This window comes from Helobdella robusta (assembly GCF_000326865.2).
Source record: "Helobdella robusta unplaced genomic scaffold HELROscaffold_23, whole genome shotgun sequence".
Classification (NCBI taxonomy): Eukaryota; Metazoa; Annelida; class Clitellata; order Rhynchobdellida; family Glossiphoniidae; genus Helobdella; species Helobdella robusta.
Window position 1 is genome coordinate 1,217,853 of NW_008704216.1, and position 24,110 is coordinate 1,241,962.

At 33.1% G+C, this 24,110-nt stretch overlaps 5 protein-coding genes across 5 annotated transcripts; 4 read left to right on the forward strand and 1 right to left on the reverse strand.

Annotated features, from left to right (window-relative positions):
• Nucleotides 1-1,242: 1,242 nt before the first annotated feature.
• On the reverse strand, nucleotides 1,243-4,479 carry HELRODRAFT_78854 (hypothetical protein; the record flags this gene model as incomplete). The annotated part of the gene is made up of 6 exons (XM_009018963.1): nucleotides 1,243-1,424; nucleotides 1,626-1,827; nucleotides 3,138-3,278; nucleotides 3,903-3,998; nucleotides 4,100-4,243; nucleotides 4,390-4,479. Coding segments are annotated over 6 exons (855 nt in total), but the record flags the coding sequence as incomplete, so codon positions are not given.
• Nucleotides 4,480-5,585: 1,106 nt separating this feature from the next.
• On the forward strand, nucleotides 5,586-10,680 carry HELRODRAFT_99525 (hypothetical protein). Its single transcript, XM_009018964.1, has 11 exons — nucleotides 5,586-5,650; nucleotides 6,061-6,201; nucleotides 6,292-6,367; nucleotides 6,571-6,727; nucleotides 6,951-7,115; nucleotides 8,510-8,616; nucleotides 8,687-8,755; nucleotides 9,029-9,113; nucleotides 9,481-9,538; nucleotides 9,951-10,146; nucleotides 10,426-10,680. Exons 1-11 carry the CDS (start codon nucleotides 5,648-5,650, stop codon nucleotides 10,650-10,652), a joined length of 1,284 nt encoding a protein of 427 aa, XP_009017212.1. The 5' UTR covers nucleotides 5,586-5,647; the 3' UTR covers nucleotides 10,653-10,680.
• Nucleotides 10,681-14,184: 3,504 nt separating this feature from the next.
• Nucleotides 14,185-16,579, forward strand: HELRODRAFT_172299 (hypothetical protein; the record flags this gene model as incomplete). The annotated part of the gene is made up of 7 exons (XM_009018965.1): nucleotides 14,185-14,323; nucleotides 14,437-14,582; nucleotides 14,826-14,924; nucleotides 15,191-15,334; nucleotides 15,592-15,695; nucleotides 15,984-16,118; nucleotides 16,495-16,579. The coding sequence occupies 7 exons, from the start codon at nucleotides 14,185-14,187 to the stop codon at nucleotides 16,577-16,579; spliced, it is 852 nt and encodes a 283-aa protein (XP_009017213.1).
• A 621-nt stretch (nucleotides 16,580-17,200) lies between these two features.
• On the forward strand, nucleotides 17,201-19,173 carry HELRODRAFT_172300 (hypothetical protein; the record flags this gene model as incomplete). The annotated part of the gene is made up of 7 exons (XM_009018966.1): nucleotides 17,201-17,339; nucleotides 17,591-17,799; nucleotides 17,937-18,035; nucleotides 18,217-18,360; nucleotides 18,561-18,667; nucleotides 18,883-19,017; nucleotides 19,095-19,173. 7 exons carry the CDS (start codon nucleotides 17,201-17,203, stop codon nucleotides 19,171-19,173), a joined length of 912 nt encoding a protein of 303 aa, XP_009017214.1.
• Nucleotides 19,174-20,612: 1,439 nt separating this feature from the next.
• On the forward strand, nucleotides 20,613-23,149 carry HELRODRAFT_154743 (hypothetical protein). Its single transcript, XM_009018967.1, is given in 10 exon segments — nucleotides 20,613-20,665; nucleotides 20,791-20,945; nucleotides 21,139-21,284; nucleotides 21,428-21,526; nucleotides 21,753-21,896; nucleotides 22,173-22,279; nucleotides 22,393-22,530; nucleotides 22,736-22,931; nucleotides 22,933-22,963; nucleotides 22,996-23,149. 7 exon segments carry the CDS (start codon nucleotides 20,807-20,809, stop codon nucleotides 22,809-22,811), a joined length of 849 nt encoding a protein of 282 aa, XP_009017215.1. The 5' UTR covers nucleotides 20,613-20,665; nucleotides 20,791-20,806; the 3' UTR covers nucleotides 22,812-22,931; nucleotides 22,933-22,963; nucleotides 22,996-23,149.
• The last annotated feature ends 961 nt before the right edge of the window (nucleotides 23,150-24,110 follow it).

A 24,110-nucleotide genomic window follows, 5' to 3' on the forward strand; every position in this document is an offset into this window, starting at 1 on the left:
AACTATTGCATTAACTTACGAGAAAGAGAGAGAGAGCAAGGAAGAAAGAGAGAGAGATAGAGATAGAGAGAGAGAGAGAGAGAGAGAGAGAGAGAGAGAGAGAGAGAGAGAGAGAGAGACAAATCAACGGCCTGCCTTAGAAGAGATTTGAAAAATCACATTGGCAAGTGAAATGAAACATGAGTGTTATGTTCCCACAGCTGCCAAAACATACAAAGCATACAATCTGTACAGGTGCACACATACATACCCATAAATGCATACATACGAACAAACAAACAAACACGCGTACAAACATATACACAAACAAACAAACAAGCATAGATATTTATACCTATCATTATCAGGAGAGATGGGATAGTCATTTTCATAAGGAACAAAATGTTGATAGTGAATGATATTGCCATTGTTGTTGATCATGTTACTATAGTTATTATTATTAATATTGTAATTATTATTATTGTTGTAATTAGTAAAGCTGTTGGTGTTGCTGTTGTAATTAGTGTTGTTAAGAAGTTGTTGTTGTTGTTGGTGCATTACGGGATGGTAGTTGAATGGTGGTAGTTGATGTCTAGGTGCCTGAAAATGTGAAATAACATTGGACAGTAGAGCAGGTGGTGGTGGTTGCTGCAGCTGCTGATGTTGTTGCTGTTGAGGTAGCAGATTGGGATGTTGCAAGTATAACGGTTGTTGTTGTTGTTGTGGTGGTAGTAGAATACCGTTGCTATTGAATGGTGTTAAAATTTGTTGTTGCTGTTGTTGTTGTTGCTGCTGCTGTTGATTGACGTAGTTTGAATTTGGAGCCAGATTATTATTACTACTGTGGATGCTATTATTATTATTAATGCTAGCATTGTTGTTGTTGATGTTATTAGCGGCGTTGTTAATGTTGCTGTAGAGAAAAGGTTGTTGTTGTTGATGAAGTTGCTGCGATTGCTGCTGCTGCTGGTTCAACCAGGCTTGTGACTGATGCTGTTGCAGATGTGGTTGCATCAATGGAAACTGCTGATGAGGCAGTGGAAGAGGAAGATGAGAAGGAGGAGGATGAATGGATGAGACCGAATTATTCTGAATGACAGCCCCCGGTGGCGGTGGGGGTACGCCCCCAGGCAGAATCAGGGGGACCCTGAAGTTAGTGTAATGAGTAGGCTGGTTGAGAACGAACTGGCTGTACATGGATGGCATAAGTTGAGGAAATATTGACGGTGGGATGCTCAAACAAAATGGCCGATACTTCTCGCAAATGAACTTCCGGTACGTCACAACTTCCGGGGCGATAGTCAAAATCCGTCCTAGGAGACTCGTCGACGTCGGTTGAATGTGGGCGTATTGTGGCAAAACACCATCAGACAACTCCCTGAAGGCCTTTTCAAACTCCACTCGGATTTGCACAATTCCAAAGCAACCCTCGCCTACATCATTTTCTGGAGAAGAAGAAACAGTCGGTGGATGGTTTTCAAGTTGTCAGTTCATAGAAATAATTTACATAAACAAGGCGTACGATCTTGGAGAGTAACGCAACATAAAAATGAAATGAAACACCGGCAAACCATCCAATCAACCGGCTATAACCATCCATTCAAGCATCCAACCGACCAACCAAACAACCATTCAAACCAACTAACCATCATTGAAAGGATCTTTGATACAAAGTAAGGAATATCTATTCGTAGTATCGCCCTTGCCCTCCTCTGATTTCCTGAAATAAAAGCCGCCTTCTTTCACACTGATCCCGCACTTCAGGTAGTTAAACAATCGGCCGTACAGCTCGAGAAATTTTACCAGGCGATCTCCGTGGTTCTCGGAGTGCCTGTCCTCTGGATGCAACTAAAGGAGGAGAGTTTTTTTTTCAATTTAAACTAAGAAAAGTTAGAAAAGAGTAACAGCAAAAATGAGGAAGAAAGATTTGAATGGGCTCAGGTGTCGTTGAAATTTACGAAAATTTAATTTACCATCAAAAGTGTTGTAATCGGTTATAATTATCTTACAAAAACATGTCAGCCATATTGGCAAATGTACTTGCTGTTTGATTTTTCACTCAATGTCATAAAGTCTTTTGCAATATTTGTATTTGTCATCATTAACACCATTATCTTCTTCATCATCACCATCATTCCCACATAGTTCCTTTCAAAATCACACATGTAACAACGATAGTAGTACATGCATGCCATTTCAAAAATTTCGTGACAAGTTTATGAAATATATGTGAACAGGCAATCCTTCTTCTCAGCTAGAAGCTACACCCATTATGTTATTTTCGTTATTTTATTTTAAGTAGTTTCATACATCACGCCAAACTCAAACACACACGCGCGCGCGCGCACACACACACACACAGAAGGAGAGAGATGGAGAGAGAGGAGAGAGAGAGAAAGAGAGAGAGACACACAATGACAAGCGGCAAGGGTGTGGCTCTGCTCTGCTATGTTTAGAAATATCAAAATCCCATGTAAGGTAGAGAAACAAAAACATTGCCAAACGAGTAATAATATATTCATTTAAAATCATATAAATAGCACCTCACTGCAAATTTTTATATGTACCATCAATATATAATACTATTATTATTATAACTAATTATAGTTGTAACTTATTATTGTTATTATGATTATTATAATCATAAATAAATTATAGGTAGTCATAAAATCTCAGTAGTGAAAATAACAACTAAGAAGTTTTGGTGTAAAAAATTTTCCTTTGTTTCATAACAATTACTCCTTGATTAAATCAATGGATGAGTTCCAACTTCGAAAATTCTTTTAGTTTTAGTTTTTAGTTTTTATTCATTCATTAGATTATTCATTTATTTATTCATTCCTTTGCAAACTCACTCATTCATTCATTCCATAATTCATTCATTCATGCCTGTTTCATTCCTTAGTATATTTATTCCTCCCTTCCACAACTAAGCCATTCATTTGTTTATACATTCAATCAATCATTCAATCTATCAATCAATCATTCATCCATTCAACAGTTTATTTTTAAAAGAAATTTTAACGCAACAGTTATTGTTATCTCATCAATAGGTAGGCGGTTATTAAGTGTGTTGTATGTATGTGTGTGTGTGTGTGTGTGTGTGTGTGCGTGTGCGTGTATGCACGTACGTGTGAAGAGAAGACACACACAGAAACCTGCAGATAGCTAATAATGAGTAGTATCAGGCAATATGAGCTGATACCACCGTTGAACATCTCTAGCAGTTTGTGTGACAGGAGGAACTGCTTCATAACCAAGACCAGGTATTTCAACTCGGGGTACACTAGCATCATGTCCTGTATGTGTATTTGTATTTGAGTGGTGCAATGGTTAAGGTGTCCGGCTTTGCTTGCCGGTACTGCTGCATGCAATGACTGGATTCGAATGCGAAGACATTTTCAATTAATTTTAACGCCACTCACTCGCTACTATCATCAATACCATTATCATCATTATCATCATCGTCGCAATCATACTCACTTTCATCAATAGGATTATAAAATTTTTTTATAACATTCCAATTATGAAATGCAGTAACCCAGGTATAAATGTTTGTTTGTATGTATGTATTTATGTATGTATGTATTTATGTATGTATGTGAGCATGTATGTATTTATGTATGTATTATGTGTGTGTGTCTGTATGTGTGTTCGTGTGTGTTTGTGCGTGCTACCTCTCAAGATCCTACACCTATTTCTCCATTTTTAAAATCAGATGCTTTTTTATACATACCCTCTGTCATCTTTAATTTATCTCCCTCTCTCATCATCATTATCTCACCATCCTGTCCTGTCAGAAACTGCAGCCTTCCCTCATTATCATAAAATTAACATTCTGAGCCTACTCATTAGCATCTCATTTGCCTGTGATAATAATGCCCATGCAATGACACCAAGACATTAACATAACATTAACAGACCTTGATAAATTCAGCACTAGATGTGCCACTATCGACGTTGAAGCAAATATCAACCCGAACGGCTGTTTGCTTGTCTAGCACCTTCACTATTGGCACCTATAAAAATAAAAAACCATTTTCAAAAACATAATGCATCTTAGCCCCCCAAAAAAAGATAATAAATAACAATTACTAACTTTTGTTCTGATGATTCTAACGTCGTCATAATCCCTGATATTCTGCAGCCTTTGCTCAAGTAATGTCAAGGCTGCCTGTGTGTCAAGTTCATTGCAATAGACAACTAAATCAATGTCACTGGTTGCCAGGTAAAGGCCAGTTTCGAAACTGCCATAGACTTTAACCTTTTGATGATTACACATTTTAATTTGTGATGTATGTGAAATAAAATTATTCAAATAGGGAATAATTTTTAATTTTCTCACTAAAAAATGACAAATTGATATGAAAAAAATGGCAAAGCCACAATATGACAGTTAGCACTCCTAACTTCAGCATTAGGCCAAATGGACTTGATGACAATCTGCATCCTGCTGACAACATCCGACCTCATATACCTTTCCTCAGGTTTTGGAGACATGTAAGTAAAGAAGTCGATAATCTCCTCATGCAACCTATCATATATCATAAGTCAATAAGTTATAAAAATATTATTACATAATTTTGTTGAATTTTGATGCAAACCCAAGCAGGCCATGTTGGTAGATCTTGTTCTCTGCTTTCCAAGGAGTAGGATTAGGTACTTCCTGAGAGGTTTCTTCAGGCGGGATTTTATCATCTCGAGCAACTTCACTCTCCAAATCACCGGCAGACACCTGGTTCTTGTTGTCGGCCGCCTGTGGTCTGCAGCTCTTTACCAGACGTGCAAATGCTGCGTTTTGGTCAAACGATCCTTTGGTGCCATTATTATTATTGGTGTTATTGCACAGAGATCCAAATTCATTTTTTGACAATTTAGAGAGAGCGTTGTAACTAAAAAATCTGGACCACTGTTCGCAGGCTGGGTGACACTGCTCGTAAGGATATATTAGGGTTTTCAACTGCAACTGCTCGAACTGAAGCTGGTGATCCGGAGGTAGCATACCTGCTAAACTAGGCGTAGCAGTGAGCTGTGGCATTTGGAGGTAAAATTTCGTATTTTGAAATTAGCGAGAAAATGAAATCAAAATTTTCTAATCAGACATCGCGTATTTGGTGTGCAATTTTAATGAATATTAATCTTAGGAAAAGTTTAAATTCAATCTAAAAAAAATGCTGGTAAAAAAATATTCATGGGTACCGGAAATGTTGATAAATTCTTCACTTTCTCTTTTTGTCAAAAAATTATTAGGAGCTGTACATAAAGAAAATTTTATTTTTAATTTATCTTTTTTCCCGTACTATTTTTATTAATTTAAAATAAGTTTTTATTTAAAAAGTTCATTTAATATATAAGATTTACTATTTCTATCGTAATGGAACTAGGCAATTGTTAAAATCAAGCCTTTTATTGCAGTAGAATTAAACGTTATAGTTAACATTTTGTTTAGAAATAATACACTTTATTTCTTGGTCAAATTAATGATTTAAAAGATAAAATCATGGATAGATATTGATAAATTATAAAAAAAATGAACTTTGATATTCCCGGAACTATTGACACCGCTTTTTTCTTTTAAATTTAATTTAATCAATGGTTTTGTAGTAAAAGTAAACAAGGCTTTACTTTATCTTCTTCAAACTAAATAAATAGTTCGTTAATTTTTGACATGGTTAGGTTTTTATAAGAAATCAATTTCTGCTTTAATTCTTTCAATTTTTACGCTTATTACGTTTTAATGTCTAAATATTTCTATATATTATATACCTTTTGTACTTTGCTACTTTAAAATTAAAAAATTTAGTTTAAAAAATCATGTGATTTTTTTATTTTCTTCCATAAAACTTTATAATTAAATTATTAATAACTAATATTAATAAATATATAACATGTAAAATAATTTAATAAGTCATTCTAAACACGTGAAATTCATGGTTTTGACATATTTCCATTGAATAGACACAAAAAACCACCCCTTTTTTACCTCTTTTTTTCTTTTTTTGATTTTCTGTTTTTCAAAATTAGTGATTTATTTAATTTAATTTAATTTATTACAAAATTTTATTAAAATTTGTTTTTTAGAGTTTTTTATTCTCGTCAAATGTGGAGGTTTCAATTCAGTTGGATGGCCAGGAGAGTAGAAAGAAGGCCGAGATGAAGGTAGATGAAAACAGGAAAGACAGTTATCTGATTTATTACGACGGTGAAAGTGTCACTGGAAAGGTTGGCCATTTTTGGTTTTTTTGATCTTTTTTTTGTTTAATCATTTATTGGGTGTTTTTTGTACCTGTATGTAGTTTTTTTTCATTTTAGGTGAATGTTGTTTTCAAGAAAAATGGATCTAAACTTGATCACCATGGAATAAAAATTGAATTTATTGGACAGATAGGTTGATAAAAAATGATTCTTGAAGTCAATTGTTTCAATATTTCAATTAGATTCCTGATAATTACTAATAACACACATCCATTCTGATTGGTTAATGAATATAAACCTCTCACTCAGTAAGAAATCTTTACAAATTATTTTAAACCTTCCAACTCCAATCAAAATTTTTTGAAAATTATTTTAAACCTCTACTCATCCAATCAGAACTCTTCAATGACAAAAGCAATCGCCAGGAGTTCTCCTCATTGGTCAGGGAGCTAGCCAATCCCGGTGAACTCACACAAAACACCAGTTACCCATTTGAATTTTTACAGGTTGAGAAACCTTATGAGTCCTACCAAGGTACTAACGTTAAACTATGGTCAGTACCAGCGCTGTGTACTTTGCTACTCTGTTTGTACTGTTTTGCTTATCTACCATGCTTATTTATAATGTACTGAGAGAGAGAGAGAGAGAGAGAGAGAGAGAGTGTGTGTATGTTGTGTATGTTACAGTATACTGATCTTAATTTAGAAAGAAAGCATGCAAAAATGTATTATTAATTATTTTATTTTAATTATTTTATTTTAATTATATTTACTCAGTTATTTCCTCAGAGTAACGGTTGTAAAACGCTTGAGTGACATTGTGAGGGAATTGCCCATATGCGTGCACACCTTGTCGCACTACCCCGACACTAATTGCTCGATCAAGATGGAAGTCGGCATCGAGGACTGTCTGCACATCGAGTTTGAGTATAGTAAATCAAAGTCGGTTTTTTTTAGGATCTGATGTTTGTTCGGTGTGGTTTGCTTTGTTTGGTGTGGTTTTGTATGTTTGTTTGTTTGGTGTGTTTTTGTATGTATGTTTGTTTGTTTGGTGTGTTTATTATTGTTGTTGTTGCTGTTGTTGTTGTTGCTACTATTATCATTACCACAACTGCTTCTACTGCTCTTTCGTGACTAACATCATTATCAGTTTTACAATCTTCACAATTACTAATGCAATTATCATCATCGTCGTCGTCATCATCGTAATCAGCATCATCGTCGTCATCATCGTCATCGATTATCGCCCTCCATAGATACGATCTGAATGACGTCATAGTTGGAAAGATTTACTATATATTGGTGAGAGTTAAGCTCAAGAGCATGGAACTTATGATCATCCGGAACGAAACTGTTGATGCTATTGCAGGTTACTAGTCTACAACTGCTGCTACTACTACTGCTGCTGCTGCTACTTCTGCTGCTGCTACTGCTGCTGCTGCTACTACTACTACTACTACAATTTCTATTGCTTCTTCTACTACTACTTGTCCTATTACTGCAACTACCACACCTCATTTTCGTAACTAATATTTCTGCTTTAACTGCTTGTACTAATGCTGCTTTTACTATTACTACTACAACAACAATTTGAGCCATGCTGATTGGCCAGATGGTTTCACAGTGAAAACACTCCTTGTCGGTTGGGCTCGTACTAGAATTAGAGTCAAGATGTTGTGTGTTGATGTTAGCTGGTTTGAATGCAGGCAGAATCAAGAGGTCTATATCTTGAATAAAACTGTGCAAGGAGGGTATGGTTTGTAAGTGCCATGAAATATGAGCTGGCAGACAACATGTACACATTCGTTCACTCATTCGTTTATTCATTCATTCATTTATATATTTTCTTTCGTTCATTTCGTTTCATTCATTTCCGTCCTTTCTTTTAGATTGAAATTTTTTTATTCATCCTCTGTTTGATTTTCAAAGACCTGCTGTAGATTTCTTTTTGTACTTTTTTTTTGAGTTCTGCACTTTTTCAGGTTCAAATATCATTTTTTGGGTCGTATCTGTGTTATTGTTGTTATTATTATTGTTATTATTATTGTTATTATTATTGTTATTATTATTGTTATTATTATTGTTATTATTATTGTTATTATTATCGTTATTCTCCGATTCAATTTCTTTTTTACGTCAGCAAATAATTTCGTCGCATTGATGATCATTTCCCAATGATCAGTTTCATTTCATTTCATGGTTGTTACCTTATGTATCAGTTTTATTCAGTTTCAACTTTAATTATATTAATTTATTTAATTCGTTTTTGTTCACACACTCATATACGCACACACTGGTACACACAAACACACACACGTACACACACACGAACGTAGATACCACTTGACGGATGTTATAGTAGGGAAGATTTACTTTATATTAGTGAGGCTGAAGATAAAGCACATGGAGATACAGATTATTAAAAAGGAAGCCGTTGGTTCAGGTTCTTGGTGGTGTTGATGATGATGATTGTAGTTATGATGATGATTATTATTATTATTATTATCGTTTAGAGACCAACCCTTTGGTCGACAATGAAATTCTCACAAAGTTTGAAATCATGGACGGATTGCCTGTCAGAGGTTGCTGCTGGCTGATGATGATGATGATCGCGATGGTGATGATGATGATGATGATAGTTACGATGATGATGATTGTGATAGTTATGATGATGATGATGATAGTTTTGATGATGATGGCGGTAATGATGATGATAGTTACGATGATCGTGATGATAAAGTTAGGTGTAGTGACAATGGTGATGATTGTGATCGTGATGATGATGATGATGATGGTTATGATGATGATGGTTATGGTTATGATGATGATGACGACGATGATGATGATGATTCCAGGTGAGTCAGTCCCCATCCGTTTGTTCCTCAGCGGCTACGACCTGACTCCTACCATGAAGGATATCAACAAGAAGTTCTCCGTCAGGTAGGCCATTTTTTTTCACGAAGATGATGATGATGATGATGATGACCGTTGTGGTGATAACGATGATGATGATTGCTGTGGTGATTGTGGTGATGATGATGATTGCTGTGGTGATAGTGATGATGATGATTGTTGTTGTGGTGATGATGATGATTGCTGTGGTGATAGTGATGATGATGATGATGATGATCGTTGTGGTGATATTGATACAATTTGAATACATTACACCGTTTTGCACTTGTCTTAGGCAATGAGCATTGTGGGTTTTATCGAGCATTATTACATTTTTTTCAAAATTACTTTTATCTTTCATTTTTTTAACGACTTTGGTTGAAATGAAGAAGAGTTTCCATCATTTGTATTTCAGGTATTTCATCAATCTTGTCCTCATCGATGAAGAAGATAGGAGGTACTTCAAGCAGCAAGTAATAATAATTATAATAAAAATTATAATAATTATAATAATAATTGTTATAATAATAACTTTATCATCATCAGTATCTTTTTATTATTTATTGCTACTGTTGTTGATGATGTTGTCGTTGTTGTTGTTGATGATGTTGTCGTTGTTGTTGTTGATTATGATCATGATGATGATGTTGATGTCGTTGATGTATTTGTTGTTGTTGTTGTTGTGGCTGTTGTTGTGGTCGTGGTTATTGTCGTTGTTGTTGTCGTTGTTGTTGTTATTGATGATGATGTTGTCGTTGTTGTTGTTGTTGTTATTGATGATGATGTTGTCGTTGTTGTTGTCGTTGTTGTTGTTATTGATGATGATGTTGTTGTTGTTGTTGTTGTTGTTGTTGTTGTTGTCATTATTTTTTCTATTGCCTCCAGGAGATAACACTCTTTAGAAAATCAGACAAACTTCGAAAAGTATTACAACAACAACAGCAGCAGCAGCCGGAGATGCAATCGCAGCAAGCATCGTCATTGTCGTCGCTGCTGACGACTTCAAGTACGTCATCACAACAACAACAACAAAATTTACCCAGTAATAGTAGCCTGACGGATAAGACGTCTTATAAATCAAGTTTGTTTGTTTGATGATTGATTGGTTGGCTGATTGGTTGATTGGTTGATTGATTGATTGATTGATTGATTGATTGATTGATTGATTGATTGATTGATTGATTGATTGATTGATAGACTGATCGATCGATCGATCGATTGATTGATTGATTGATTGATTGATTGATTGATTGATTGATTGATTGATTGATTGATTGATTGATTGATTGCTTATTATTATTATTGTTGTTGTTGTTGTTGTTGTTATTATTATTAACAACAACAACAACAAAAATGCCAGAAGTCTCTCTACCAATCTCAGATTCGAATATTAGTAGCGACAAGAACAACAACAACAAAAATGGCAATGATGATAACGATGTCCGTGACGTGAGCGGTCTTGATAATGACGTCATTCCGGAAGATGATGATGATGATGACATTAATCTGTTTGGCGGGGGTAGTAGTAGTAGTAGTACTGGGGGTGCTAAAAAATCTAATAATGTTAATAAAGAAGTTGTTGGCTGATTGGTCGGTCGGTTGGTTGGTTGGATGAATGGTCGGTTGTTTGATTGGTCGGTTGATTTATCGGTTGTTTGATTGGTTGAAACAATTTATGTGAATAAATTAAGAGATGATTTTGTTTGCATGTGACAAATGAAGGAATACGTGAATGAATTAATGAATGCGTGAATGATTGAATGAATGAATGAATTAATTAATAAAGATATTTAGGATAGTAATAATAATTATAATTACTTATATCACTTTGGCTTTCTTACCAATGATCTGAAGAGATTGGTGCATCATCATTATAATTATTCCTCTTCTTTCCAGTAACTTGTATATATCTTCGATAATTTATTTCCTCGTTTATTTGGTTATTTATTTATTCACTCATTCATTCAATCATTCGTTCGTTCGTTCGTTCATTCATTCATAGGTATTAAATTGTATAAACTTTCGTAATCGCTTAGGAGTGAATAGATTAAATGAATGATTGAATAAATGAATGATTGAATTAATTAAATAATAATTTGATGAATAAATAACTGAATGAATGAACAAATGAATGAAAGAATCTTCCAAAGCGAAAAATTCCGGCTTATAATATTATTTGGTTTCACTTATATATATATATTATATAAGTATATATGTATATATAACCGGCCTTATTTAATATATATATATATATTATAATGTGTGTGTCTGCGTGCCTGTGTGTGTTTGTGTGTGTGTTTATTTGCTTGTAATCAATCATTTATAAATGTATTTATTGAGAATTGTAACCAATATTAGTTACATCGTTTGTATTCTATTTGGTCTGTGTGCTCTGCCTGTGTGTCTGTGTGTGTGTGTGTGTATGTCTGTATGTGTGTGTTATTATTTTTATTGTTTTATTATTATTATTGTTGTTGCTGTTTGTAAATTTTTATTTTTGTTGATACGAGTAGAATATCCATACGCTAATATTATAGTATTGTTAGTATTATATATATATATATATATATAATACTGTGTGTGAATGTATATATCAGTGATGACGTAAGTACTCAAAAAATGTACTTAAGTATAAGTACTAAGTACTCAGTGATAAAAGTACTTAAGTATAAGTGCTAAGTACCAAAGCAAATTGTATACTTGACACTTATAAGTACTAAGTGTAAGTACTAAGTAACTAAGTACATACCATGGTTAATTTGAAATATTTATAAATTTATTAAACTCAGAAATCAACTCATTATTTACAGTAATTTATTTACATCAATAAAAGAGTTTGTTCTTTTTGAGTAAAAGTAAAGTTTCAAATGATTCATCACTTAAACGATTTCTTTTAGGAGTGAGAATCATTCCAGCCTGGCTAAATATACGTTCTACAGGTGCTGATGATGGCACAGTGGTATTGTACTTCAAAAACACTTGTGCGACAGCAGGATACCTAAGGAACATTAATATAGTTGTTAACCGAAATAGCAAATTGGATGGAGCTTTATGTTGTCCACGAATAAGATGTCTTTTTGGCTTGCACAAGTCACAAAGTGCAACTATAACATCTCCATCATCTTCAACTACTTCATTAAAATAGTTCCTAACTACTAAAGGCATCTTTTTATCAGCCATTTTCATCAAAATCACTTCAATACATATATTCATAATGTTAACAAAAACACTTCAACACCTATATCTATAATGTAAACAAAAACACTTCAACACGTATATTTAAAATGTGAACAAAAACACTTTAACACATATATTTATAAGGATTGTTATATATATATATATATATAATAACTACTATATATAGCGTGCATGTGTATATAGATCATGTAGAGTCTATGATATAGATATATAGATGTCAGAGTGAAATGAGTTAACCACCATTTAATGACTCAATTTGCCAATGGTTATCTTAACATCCCGCTATCCATGACTAAACATGAACAAATGTTGATAAGAGAGATAAACAAGAATGTCAATGTGAAAATGTGTGTGTGTGTTTTCATCACAGTTTTCAATTTTTAAATGTTGACATTATCTTATTTTTGCTTAAAATTTTTCTGGTACTTACAGGAAAAATTTATTACTTATAAGTACAAGTACTGAAAAATGTACTTAAGTATAAGTATCTAAGTTCTACATTTGTGCTTAAGTGCGTACTTAAGTACAAATGTACTTAAGTACTCGTCATCACTGGTATATATATATATATATAAATATATATATGATGATACATATATATATTTTTTACGTGTTTATTATTTTGAAAGGTTAATAATAATTATAGTTAAATAATAAAAATAATAATATTAATCTTCTCCGATTGAAATTAAGAAGGATGTGATGATGATGTTTTCGATGGTACTGATAATGATGATGCTGATGATGATGATAATAGGACGACGATGATGATGATGGTAGGACGGTGGTGATGATGATGGTAGGACGGTAATGATGATGATGGTGGTGGTGGTGATGATGATTGCATCTAGTATAAATATACTCAACCGGGCAGATGTTCGGTTCGCTTATTATTATAAATAAATTATTTATTATGACGACGACGTGAATGTTGATGATGATGAGGACGACGATGATGAAATTGGTAGCTGTGGTGGCTACGATGACGACGATGCGGCTGATCGATATTTTACATCCTACCATGTTACAGTCGCGTCTGTGAAATAGTTGAGGTTTTGGTGCAGTTTGTGCGTGTGTGTATGTGTGCGTGTGTCAGCTTTAAAATACATACTTAGAATGAGTGAGCCAAGCCGGTTGGTTATATTGACGTTGTTGTTGTTTTTGTTGCTGTTGTTATCTGTGATATTGTTTTAGCTACTGTGTAGTTGAACCTTGGATGATAAGACTGCATTGTTGCAAATATATGCATGTATGTTTGTTTGTGTGTGTATGTATGTGTGTGTATGTATGTGTGTGTATGTATGTGTGTGTGTGTGTATGTGTGTGTGTGTGTATGTGTGTGATTGTATGTGTGTGTATGTATGTGTGTGTATGTATGTGTGTGTATGTATGTGTGTGTATGTATGTTGTTAGACCTGTGCCATGGTTACGTGTTATGTTTATTATTGTCATTATTTGTTGGTGTTATTATTATTATTGTTGTACTTGTTGTTATTTTGGTTATTATTATTTTCATTATCTAGTCAGATGACTACTGTTAATGAGGTACTAGCAGGCATATTATGATACAATGAACGACTTAACAAAACAATAATCATAATTTCTTATCTCTTTCTTTCTTCTCTCTCTTTCTCTCTCCCCCCCTTCTCTCTCTCTCTCTCTCTTTATTGTTTAAAAATGTATCCGTTTTTTAGTTTTATGGCTTATTTGATCTATAAATAGATAGACAGGCTTATACGTACGTGTCTGTATGTGCGATATATATGTATCAAGCATGTAATGCTGTGTATTTAGTTGTTACATAACCGTGTAACATTAGCATAACTTGGATATAGGATTTCCTCCAACGGATAATAATTAAATTTGGTTTTTGATAAAAAAAAATTTTTGAAAGAAAGAGAGAAAGATATAAGAGAGAAACATGTCGGATTTATTTTTAGAAGCCGAGCACGCGGAGTTGTACCGTAAATACCGACCTCGGTATCCAAAGGAAATATTCGAGATAATCGATCGAAAGTTGACTGAAAGTACCGCTAAACTGCCTGACGGTCTGAAAGAAAGTTAGTTAACTCTAGCATATGTTTTTTTTATTATATATGTATGTACTTTCTATTTATCTCTCTCTCTCTCTCTCTCTCTTTTTCTCTCTCTCTCACTCTCTCTCTCTCTCAAGAATACAAGAGAAACCGGGAAGGCAGATGGAAGAGGGCATTGGATGTTGGTTGCGGCACTGGACAGGCAACACTCATGTTACTGGATTCCGTACAGGAAATAGTCGGCCTCGATTCAAGTGACTCTCAGATTCATCAAGCTAAAATTGTTAGTTTTTCGAGCCATTTTTGTGGTTTTTCCATTTTTTCACGTTTTGTTTTTTGCATGTTTTTGCATTTTGGGGGATTTTCTCAATTTTTTGTTGGCAATTTTGCTTGCCTGTTGTTACACATATCGCAATTTTTTCAAGTTTCTATGAAATAGTATTAATAAATGTTAATAATAATTATTATTTTATTATTAATAGATAAAATATGAGTAAAATGATAATTATTATCTTTAAAAAACCAGGAATGTGGAGATAAGGACGCAAGTCGAGTTACATTTTTGTGTGAAGATGCGTTGAAAATATCAGAAGCGTTTGAAGAAGACAGTATAGATTTGATACTGGTTAGTTTCGTTTCGTTTATTCTATCGTTTCGTATCGTCTTGTTTGTGTATCTACATGTGGTATTGATTAAATGGTAAGTGTGGTAAGATTTTGTATATATGCATATATAATGTTGTGTTTTATCGCATTGTATGTGTATTTCAACGTTTAGCGGTGTATTAAATGGTGTTGTTAATATAATTTTTATAACAATAATAATGAATGAAAATAATTATATTACGAATTTTTGTAACTTCTCGTTCCTTTGTTTTTGGGTCTTTTTCAGGTCTGCCAAGCAATACATTGGTTTGATAGGGCGAATTTTTTTAGAGAATGTTTGAAGGTTCTAAGACCAGGAGGGGTTCTTGCCCTGGTAGGTTACGGGCTGCCTTTTTTCAATGACGAAGTCATTGATAAATTAAATAGGGAGGTGGGTAGGTTCGTCGGCTGGTTCGTTCGTTTGTTTGTTCATTCATTCCTTCGTTCATTCATTCGTTTTTTGTTCTTTCAATTATAAGATTATTGATCAATTGAATTTATATTTTGCAAAAGTTTGTGACAAAAAAGGATATGTTAGTCGGTTGTCATTTATTCGCCATTCGTTTGTTTGTTTATTCGTTCATACACTCATTCATTATTATTATTATTACTTTTGTTATTATTCTTATTGTTATTATTATTATTCAGTACATTGACGAATCGCTGAAAGACTCGCCGATTAGATCGACCATTGATGATAAATATGCCGAAGTTATAAAGGAACTGAGATGCGTGTTTCCGTGTGTTGAGAGGTTAATGAATGAGTGGGTGATGGAATGAATGAATGAATCAATCAATTAATGATTTGATGAGTGAATGAATCAATCAATTAATGAGTTGACGAGTGAATGAATAAATGTAAGAACGAACGAAAGAATGAATGGATGAATAAGCATCCTATCAACCACACATCTCGTGCAGTGCAACATACAAACAACATCACATCCGTCAACTATTCCTAAATCAATTTCATAATAATGATTATTATTATTATTATTGAAACAATAATAATAATAAATATTATTACAAAATAATTACAGAGACGACAGTATAGTTCAAAACTTAGATTCTACAGTTGACGAATACGTTGGCTACCTAAGCACCTGGAGCAATTACAGAACCTACAAGAGAACCAACCCACCTTATCCAGATGTTCTCGAAGTTTTCAGGCAAAAGTTAGGCCTAATTAATTATAATCAAAATTATTATGGTTATTACTATAGTTTATTTATAATAATGTTAATTATATCAAAATTTTTATAAATTATTATTGTTATTATTATGGTTTATTTATAATGATGTTAATTATTGGCATGTATAACGCGAATACTGCAAAAATTCGAAGTTAAAAACAGGCGTCTTTTTGGCGTTACGAGTTAAAATGTTTTGGATGTTGATGTTGAATCTCTTGCAATTCGGACCAGTTAAGCTGGAACTTTGTTACCGCACGACATTTCTCCGTCCATTATTATTATTTTATTATTATTTATATATTAATTTTTTTACTAAATAATAAAATTCGTATGTAATAAATTTTTATTAAAATTTCAGATTGCAGAAATGCGTTCCAGGCGATGCCATTTTGAAGAGAAAATTCGATTTTTTCATCGTTTTTGGCATTAAATCTTTAAAATAACAATAGTAAACTTAATAATAACTATAATAATAATAATAAATAATAATAATGACAATTTTCGGCATAGCCAAATTTTGCCAAGTTCTCTGTCGTGAAAATTTCAACGCGAGAAGTGAATCCTTGTTTTGTGAAAGAAACTTATTCGGAAAGAGTATGCACGTATATACGTGTGTGTGTGTGTATGTATGTTTGTGTGTGTGTGTATGTTTGTGTGTGTGCGTGCATCTGTGTAATGCTGGTCGTTTGACTATATTGCTAAGTTATGTAGATGTGAATAAATAAAGATATATAAATATAATTATCTATTTTGTTATATATCACATTTGTGTAGCGCTAATTGAGGTTGGCATGTATGTGCGGACATACACAATGAACGCATCTAAGTTAAGTGTATGTATTATATATCGTGCATTCGACTGGTATGTTCATGTACAAGAAGTATTGTATATGTATGTAATATCGTCCCGACTATCGGCCCCATCAAACATTGACCTGAAAAATAATTTTTTGTGTTAGGTGTCACGCTACGTCGTTTTAATTAAATTTTCTGTTATACATCGTTGTTTTTTTCTTCTCAATATCAGTCTCTGGGTTTATCTCGAGTTGTAAACATCAACGAAAATGTCGGATTTATTTTTAGAATCGGAGCACGCGGAGCTGTACCGCAAGTACCGACCGAAATATCCGAAAAGTATATTCGAGATTATCGATCGCAAACTTACGGAGAATACTGCTAAACTGCCTAATGATCTGAAAGAATGTTAGTTGATTTAAAATGAAATACTTCAGTTAGTGCAGTGATAGCTCAGTAGTTAGAGCCCCCTGTTTCTGATATGCAATGTCATGTTTCGTATGCATTGAAACCTACGTCTATATACAATCCACATATATATATAATATATATGTTCTTTTTGGCGCTTGAGTAAATTGCGTGTCTGTGAAATGTTAATAATAAACCCGTGCAAGCAAGCAAGTAACAGGTAATGTTTGATAGATTAACGCAATTTTCAGTTTTTATAGTACTTTATCAATTTTTCTGTTTTAACGAGATTAAACGAAGCCCCTTGAACACAGGACACAAGCGAAATGAGTTCAACCGTTGGATAACTGCCCTGGACGTCGCGTGTGGAACGGGGCAAGCCACTCTAATGTTGGTGGATTTCGTGCAGGAGATTGGGGGAATCGATGCCAGCGAATCGCAGATTCATCAAGCCAGGCTGGTATGTCATCCTTGCGTGTTCCGCTCATTTTCCCCGCCATTTACGGTCATTACGGTCCACTCACTTTATTGTATTTTGCAATATATTTTATCTAAAAAAAACTGATCCTTATAGTATTTTATCCATTTTATCTTTAGGAATATGGCAATAAAGATCCAATTCGGGTGACTTTCATGTGCGAGAACGCACTGAACATATCACAGAAGTTCCGTGATGGGAGTGTCGATTTGATTCTTGTTAGTTTGAATTCACTGCTACTGGAGAATAGAGAGATGTTTTATGCCATGCTTTTCTTTTTGAAACCGATTAGCGATGAAAACAAGAAAAAATAGCATTTCAATTACTTCATACATTTGAAACATTCCCAATCCACTTCAATCCCACAAAACGCTAGTTAGGTTAACTACTTTCTGCCAGGTGTGCCAGGCGGTTCATTGGATAGATAGGGACAAGCTTTTCAAGGAATGTTTGAAAATTTTGCGACCTGGAGGTGTACTGGCTCTCGTGGGGTATGGTTTACCCGTGCTGAAAGATGAAAAACTTGAGGAAATGAATAAAGAGGTTGTTGGTTACGATGAAATAGAACAAATACGAAGTATTTAGTAGTTTCATAACATTAAGCGGAAAGCATTCAATCTAGGTTACCGCGCCATAGCGATGCGAAAGTTTGAGCCATACAATAACAACATGATTTAGAATTTTAGATTAAATAATATTATTAATGATTAGAACAATTTTGAATTCAATATGAACGAATTTAGTACTTGGGTGAGTCGCGGAAGACCATAGCTACTGTGAGGTCTCACGTTGAAAATAAGTATTCGGAAATCTTCAAAGAACTCGAAAATTATTTCCCCAAAGTTGAAAGGTCACATTAATATAATAATAATAATTATTATTATTATTATGATAATATTGATGAATGTGTGGATATGTTGATGGGTGAATGAATAGGTGTTTGAATGAATGAGCGAATGGATTTGCGAATGAATGGATGAATGAGTGAATGGATGAACAATATTAATAAACAATAATAATATAATAATTATATATGATAATAATTATAAGTAATTATTTTGTTAGAGACGACACCGTAGTTGAGAACTTGGAATCTACAGTCGATGAGTTTGTTGGATATCTGAGTACCTGGAGCAATTATAGAGCTTACAAAAGGACTAACCCACCACATCCAGACGTTCTTGAAACTTTCAGGGAAAAGTTAGACATAATTAAGACAATAATAATAATAATAATTATTATTATATAATAATAATTATTATTATTATTTGATTCAGATTGAAGAAATTCATCCCCGAAGAAGACAAACTAATAAAAAGATCGTTCGATTATTTTGTCGTCTTTGGCTTGAAATAATTTAAATAATAATAACAACAATGAATAAAAATAATAATAAACAATAATAATGATAATCAACAACAATATTATTAAACAATAATAATTATTATATATGTGTGTAATGGAAATGTGGTCACGTGGGTTATTTACAAGCACAATGCACGTGCGTTAGCGACATGTCAAATAGCTGGCACAAATGAGTTAAGGCACCTTCTTCCCTATTTTGTTCTTGCTGTGCCGGAATTGACATTAATAAAGTTGGTTATTATTTTAGTTTGATTTACTTGATCTAAATATTTAGTCAGGCTTTAGCAAAAGAAGTTCAATAATATATTGGTTTTACTTGATCTAAATATTTAATCAGGCTTTAGTAGAAGAAGTTCAATAATATATTGGTTTTACTTGATCTAAATATTTAGTCAGGCTTTAGTAGAAGAAGTTCAATAATATATTGGTTTTACTTGATCTAAATATTTAGTCAGGCTTTAGTAGAAGAAGTTCAATAATATATTGGTTTTACTTGATCTAAATATTTAGTTAGGGTTTAGTAAAAGAAGTTCAATGATAAATTGGTTTTACTTGATCTAAGTATTTAGTTAGGTTTTAGTAAAAGAAGTTCAATAATAAATTGGTTTTACTTTTACTTGATCTAAATATTTAGTTAGGTTTTAATAAAAGAAGTTCAATAATATATTGGTTTTACTTGATCTAAATATTTAGTTAGGTTTTGATGAAAGAAGTTCAATTATATATATCGGTTGTTGCGTTTTAATTAATATCGAACTAGTTACATATATATATATATATATATATATATATATATATATATATATATATATATATATATATATGACCACAAGACAAACAGTCTTATTCGGTCTCCGCATATTCAACTTCATAACTTTTATTCACTTATTTGATATGTTGTTGATTACGAATAAACTTTGAAAATACAAAAAAAAAAAATATGTGTGTGTATATATGTGTGCATTGTATAAATATATAGAAAGACAGTGCATTACCCAAACATTAAGCTATAATAAGAAACATCTTTTACCTGCATTATTTATTTATTATATATATATATATATATATATATATATATATATGTGTGTGTGTGTGTGTGTGTGTACAGCAAGTTTAAATAATAGTAATCATAAGTCGCTACATAACTTGCTGATTTTATTTCATAATTTTTATTTTTTACAGCATGGATTAGTACTGCGCTTCGTTTCGTTATATCTAGTGTTAGTGTCGAAATAATAACGAGACTCAGTTCAGTTTAGGTAATATTACAAAGGTCAGGACTATTAGTGTTAGCATGTAAAGGGTAGTACTGTGTAGTCACGATTTACTTCGTTATGACACTGTTGTTGTACAACAACAGTGTCATAGCTGTAGTGTACATATACTCGTAAGAATTAATTTTAATGTTTGTTTGTGTTGCCAATTTTTTGCGTTTCAGCACAAATGGGCTACCTTCCCGCCTATTTCTTTTTTCTTTCTTTTTTTTCTGGTTATTGTTGATTTTGTTTAGTTTTAAATTTTGTAAAAAAGATTTAAATCCATTTAGTATTTTATTGTGTTTTGAATGGTAATTGGATCTTCAAATTTTAATGTGATAAATGATAACAATTCAGGGAAGTAAACAATGTCTGAGCTATTTTTAGAGCACGATCATTCGGAGTTGTACCGCAAATACCGACCAAAATATCCGAAAGAAATATTCGAAATAATCGATCGAAAATTGACCGAGAGTACCGATAAGTTACCTGACCATCTGAGGGAAGGTTAGTCGATTCCATTGTGTTGTACATCATTTGTTCGTTCGTTCGTTCATTCATTCATTCAATAATTTATTCTTTCATTCAATCACTCTTTAATTCATCCATTCATCTATTCTCTCTTTCTTTAATCCAACCATCTTTTCAGTTTTCATTCATCCATCCATTCATTCATTCATTCATCCATCCATTCATTCAGAATATAAAAGGAACAAGCAGAGCAAATGGAGAGTGGCCTTGGATGTTGCGTGCGGTACGGGGTTCGCCACTTTGATGCTACCCCCGCACTTCCAATCTAGCTACGGTATTGATGCAAGTGAAGCTCAAATACACCAGGCAAAAATTGTGAGTGGATAGGTTTTTCTCCATTTAATATTATTATATATTATTATTATATATTATTATTATATATTATTATTATATATTATTATTATATATTATTATTATATATTATTATTATATATTATTATTATTATTATCGTTATCAGGAATACGGTTGTAGAGATCCGAGTCGTGTGACATTCCTATGCGACGATGCACTTAACATTGAGAAAATGTTCCAGAGAGACAGTGTGGATTTAATCATTGTCAGTAGTGGTTCAGTGTTTTTGGTTATTTAGGCAGTTAGGTAACACACACACACACACACATACGGAAATTCCTTTTAAATATTCAAACGCTCTTAAAAAAAACACACAACTTAGACACAAAATTAGACACAAACTTAGACCCAGACTTAGAGGCAAACTTAGACACAGACTACTAGAGTAACAACAACAACAATAAATAAAATAATAATAAAAATAATAACAGATTTGCCAGGCAGTTCATTGGCTTGAAAGGGGTAAATTTTTTAAAATCTGCCAAAATGTTTTAAGGCCGGGAGGCATGCTGGTTCTCATTGGCTACGCCGGTTATACATTTGACGACGAAAGACTGGAGGAAATAAATAAAGAAGTAATGACGGTGATGATGACGACGTGATGGTGGTGGTGATGAGGACGATGATGATGACTTTGAGAAATTTTTCACTTGCATTAGTTTTTTTCTACTACTATTCTTTTTTTTCTACTATTTTTCTTCTCACTCTGTCTCTCTCCCCTCTCCTCTCTCTCTCTCCTCTCTCTCTTTCTTCCTCTTTAACACATTGGATAAGCGAGGATCTTTTTGTGTTTAACTAATTACTAAATATTATCTTTAAATATTTCATCATAATTTCCAAATAATTTTCAGTTTATTCTGACCGTTTGTAAAGGCAATGAGACAATAATGAATCATTTCCTTGATAAATACGAAAGCATATCAATTGAACTAAAGAAATATTTTCCTAATTCTGGAAGGTTTTTGCTATTATTTTATTATTATTTATTATTATTATTTATTATTATTTATTATTGTTGTTGTTATTTGTTATAATAATATTCATAATTACTTTTTTTATATTATTTCATAGATGCGACTCCTACATGAACAGGATCGAAACGAGTATAACCGAATACGTCGGTTACTTGCGGTCCTGCGCCGTCTACCGAAACTTCAAGAAGTCCAACCCCGATCTACATCCGGATACACTCGATGACGTCATCGACAAGTTGGTGTGACGTCATTAATGAGTGTGTGTGTGGTGTGTGACTTCACACGTTTGCAGAGAAAAATAATCAAACTTGTTTAAACACTTTATATCGAATAAAGTTAACATTTGAATTTTTTCGGGGGAGGGATGTACCTTCGCCCCCCCCCGTGTGACGTAATCAATGGTTAAATAATTTTTAAAAATAAATTCATCCTCTTGACAGATCTGGAAAACTAATTCCTATAGATTCACCTGTTAAAGCCTCCTGTGAATATTTCATGATAGTTGGAGTGAAATAAACAAATTCGTGCGTGTCTGTGTGTGTGTGTGTATATATATATATATGTATATATATATATATATATATATATATATATATATATATATATATATATATATGTGTGTGTGTGTGTGTGTGTGTGTGTGTGTGTGTGTGTGTGTGTGTGTGTGTGTGTGTGTGTGTGTGTGTGTGTGAAATATCAAGCTTTCATTGTTTATTTTTCTTGTTTACATTTATTCACGTGACAGAGTTCGTTAAACTTGTTAATTTTTACGAATCACATTATAGTGTGCGCTATATAAATCTCCATAGTAATAAAATATTAATGATAATAATATTAAAAGTTACCATCTGCACTATCAGTATTATAATAGTGTATCTATAACCCTAATCCTAAGCTTGTAAACATGGTATACGAACGAATGTATGTGCGTTACGTGAAAATAGTTTCATATTTCACTCGTTAATAAATAGAACGTTTCAAGTATGCACTTCACAAGGTACTTAATTTATGGTACCCTCATAGACGTAATACGATCAAATTAGTTGTATGTTCGTTAGACCTACACATGATTGTACCTCACATAATCATTAGTTAGTTTCCAAGTCAGCAATTTCTGCGATTAATAACAAATTCATGTCACATTTTTATCTATGGACCTTGTCCCAATATAGCCAGAGATCCCCATTTGGCAATCACCCCTTCAATCTGGGTCTGGGTCCTATTCATCCGGGGTCATCTAGCGAGAGTTAGGGTCAGGTCAAAGTGAAAGAAGAAGAGTACGAAATCAATTACAGAGCAATGAGAAGTTTGTACGACAAAATGCCAGAGTTCTCACAATGTTTCGCAACATTATGCAGCAGAAAGAGAGAGAGAAAAGAGAGGGGAAGAGAGAGAGAGAGAGAGAGAGCGATGGATGACACCCAAAGTAAATACACACACATGCATGTGTACGCACGTGTACGTGTAAAGACCTAAAAACCTCAAGTAAGAACCTATGTAAACAAACAAACATATACATTCATACGCACACACCAATACACTCATTCATTCAATTTCAAGTGTATATATATATATATATATAAAGAGAGAGAGAAAGAGAGAGACAGAGAAAAAGAGAGTGAAAAAAGATGAGTGTATTGAGCAGATACGTGCTATACTTAAAATCATTTTTCCTCTATTGGTAAGTGGTAAGTATATGTACAATGTGGTGCAACTATAAAATTTCTGAATCGGTTTGTTTTTGTATGGTTTGTAGTTCTGTTTTATGTCGTTTGGTGCTTTTAGCTAGGGTTTATACGTGTTTCTGTGTTTTCT

Excerpts from the sequence above, each read along its gene's own strand:
- HELRODRAFT_99525 (XM_009018964.1), top strand. Across the intron at positions 8,756-9,028 it reads GGACGGATTGCCTGTCAGAG|GTGAGTCAGTCCCCATCCGT; the intron begins GTTGCTGCTGGC and ends TGATGATTCCAG. Across the intron at positions 10,147-10,425 it reads TAAGACGTCTTATAAATCAA|AAGTCTCTCTACCAATCTCA; the intron begins GTTTGTTTGTTT and ends CAAAAATGCCAG.
- HELRODRAFT_154743 (XM_009018967.1), top strand. The coding sequence starts at position 20,807 with ATGTCTGAGCTATTTTTAGAGCACGATCATTCGGAGTTGTACCGCAAA. Across the intron at positions 21,897-22,172 it reads TGGAGGAAATAAATAAAGAA|TTTATTCTGACCGTTTGTAA; the intron begins GTAATGACGGTG and ends AATAATTTTCAG. Across the intron at positions 22,280-22,392 it reads TATTTTCCTAATTCTGGAAG|ATGCGACTCCTACATGAACA; the intron begins GTTTTTGCTATT and ends ATTATTTCATAG.